Raw genomic sequence first — 2,252 nt, forward strand, 5'->3', positions numbered from 1 at the left:
TTCCGGTGCTCTCCGTAAGCACTCTAGTCTAGTCTACACTCCTTTCAGACGAGACATAACCACGTGAAGACACGTTACGCTCGTGTTGTGTTCAAGGAACCTGTCCTTGGCCAGGAAAAACAGGCACTCGCTTGTTTAATTATTTTGCGATCTACATTTCTTCTTCTTTTTTGAAGTGAGAAGTACTGACGGAGTGACGGACCCCCCCCAAAACGAAAACTCTTCGGTTCTCCACGAATTACACAAGTCACCCAAAGCAGCGTTAAAAAAGCGGGAGGCGCCGAAAAGCGACTAATTTGCATCACTGTGGATAATAGGAATAAAATAAATATCTAGCAAAGTCTAATTGGATAAACCTGCACACCAAATAGCTCCTTTTTGAATGATCGTTATGCTTGGCTGAAAATAATTTTAACATGATCTGTTAGTGTGCAGATGTATCTGTTTCAACTGCAAGTTCACATCACCCCCCTAGTGTTTGTTCATGTTGGAACAGATAAATACTTTGAGGCATTTTTCAACATGGAAAGATCTTGCATCTTGTTGTATTAGGCTGCTGTGATGTTGCAAATCACTGTGAGTAGGATGTGTATCCACATGGCTAAAAACAACAACCCTTTAATTGAAAAACATGCAGCGGAGAGGTTGTGTGAACGGCATCTATTGCACATCTGTCCGTCCTGGGAGAGGGATCCCTCCTCTGTTGCTCTCCCTGAGGTTTCTCCCATGTTCCCCTTTAAACTTTGGGTTTTCTCTGGAAGTTTTTCCTTGTACGATGTGAGGGTCTAAGGACAGAGGGTGTCGTTTTCTCATACTGATATTCTGTACAAACTGTGCTGTTGTATTTGTTGTAAAGTGTCTTTATTGTAAAGTATTTTTATTGCATGTATAGCACTTTGGCTCAACCAAAAATCGTTTTGAAAATGTGCTATATAAAAAAAACTTGATTTGATCATGTCATTCTTCAATTTGTCTTTCCGTTGAATGGTGTTTTTCTCTTTGCTTCATAGATGGGCCTGTTCCTCTGCCCAACATGCCAAATCAAATCATGAATCGCATGCAGGTTTCACAAGGTACGTCTTAGAGTGCTACATGTTGCATATTTCTCATTCCAATACAAAGATGTAATGTGAAACTGAAAAGACTTTTAATAAAGGGACAATTCCAAAGCCACATTATCTAGAAGTCTGTATGAAGAACGTGTCAGTAAGGCTGAACACATTCACTGTAGAACCCATGAAAGGCAAGCAAACTAAGGGAAGAGACCATTTCTTTGCAGAACTATAAGATGCAATCTCAATATTCAAGTACTTCCACTTAACCACACAGGTCTAACTGTGGAGCTGTCTGAAAATGGACATGTGTAAAGGTCTGAGAGTTTCTGCATAGACTGGAAGAAAAATACAAATTTAAGCTTTCACCACCATATTTTATTGGGTAATGCTTCTTTAGCTCTGTGAAGTTGTGTTTGCTATTTTTGTGCAATTGAGTTGTGTGTACTGAACGTGATGGTCCTCTGTACAGGAATCAACCAGTTCAACCACCTCGCTCTGCCCAACGCCCAGATATCCCAGACACCAATGGGAGCCCGAGCCGCCTCACCCATGAACCACCCACAGCAGATGAACATGAGCTCCGTCCCAGCAGTGAGGAGGGCAGGGGGGCACACAAATCACAGCACACACACACAAGCATACACTTAATATGAGCTAACACCCAGTTGCTAGTAAATGCACACTCTGTCTGCACAAAGTACCAGGCTAATTAAAAATGTAGTCCACTGGTCAGGTCATGAGATGTTGAATTTTAAGATGGACGAGTCACTGCACCAGCTTGTTAAGAAAAAGGCAGAGTGCTTTTTGTTCTGCAGTCTTTCACTAACCCAGGTGTGGGACGGAGGCATTGAACTTTAATACCGAACAATGTGCCCCTTGTTAAAGAAACGGACGGCAGTAAATACAAGATGTGCGTCATGGCCAATTTTTGGTAATGTTTACCTGTTGGCTACAACACAATTAAGTGTGAACAGGTTTAAATACTTGAATAATGAGTCCTATGAGCTTTGCTGATGTCTCGTGGGGAACTAGTATAGACACGGCAGATGCCTAAAAAGTCTGAGAAAGCGTCAAATTAGTTTTGTTATATTCCATGGAATGCGCTTAACATCCCGATAGCAATGAATATATTAAATGCTTTGACAATAAATACATAAAAAAATGTAATCTGTGGAAGCCGTAGTACTGTAAAAAGCA

General features: G+C 41.2%; 1 protein-coding gene across 1 annotated transcript in view; it reads left to right on the plus strand.

The window, feature by feature from the left end:
• The window catches only part of LOC104941113 (CREB-binding protein-like), a gene marked incomplete at its 3' end in the record, with an annotated part of 10,657 nt that overhangs the window by 7,121 nt on the left and 1,284 nt on the right, over nt 1-2,252 (plus strand). Inside the window, exons 8-9 of the mRNA XM_010766160.1 lie at nt 1,011-1,073; nt 1,525-1,646. Coding sequence (XP_010764462.1) covers nt 1,011-1,073; nt 1,525-1,646 — 185 coding nt within the window. The remainder of the gene's footprint in view (nt 1-1,010; nt 1,074-1,524; nt 1,647-2,252) is intronic.

This window comes from Notothenia coriiceps, unplaced genomic scaffold, assembly GCF_000735185.1.
Source record: "Notothenia coriiceps isolate Sejong01 unplaced genomic scaffold, NC01 NC01_scaffold00003149, whole genome shotgun sequence".
Taxonomy (NCBI): Eukaryota; Metazoa; Chordata; class Actinopteri; order Perciformes; family Nototheniidae; genus Notothenia; species Notothenia coriiceps.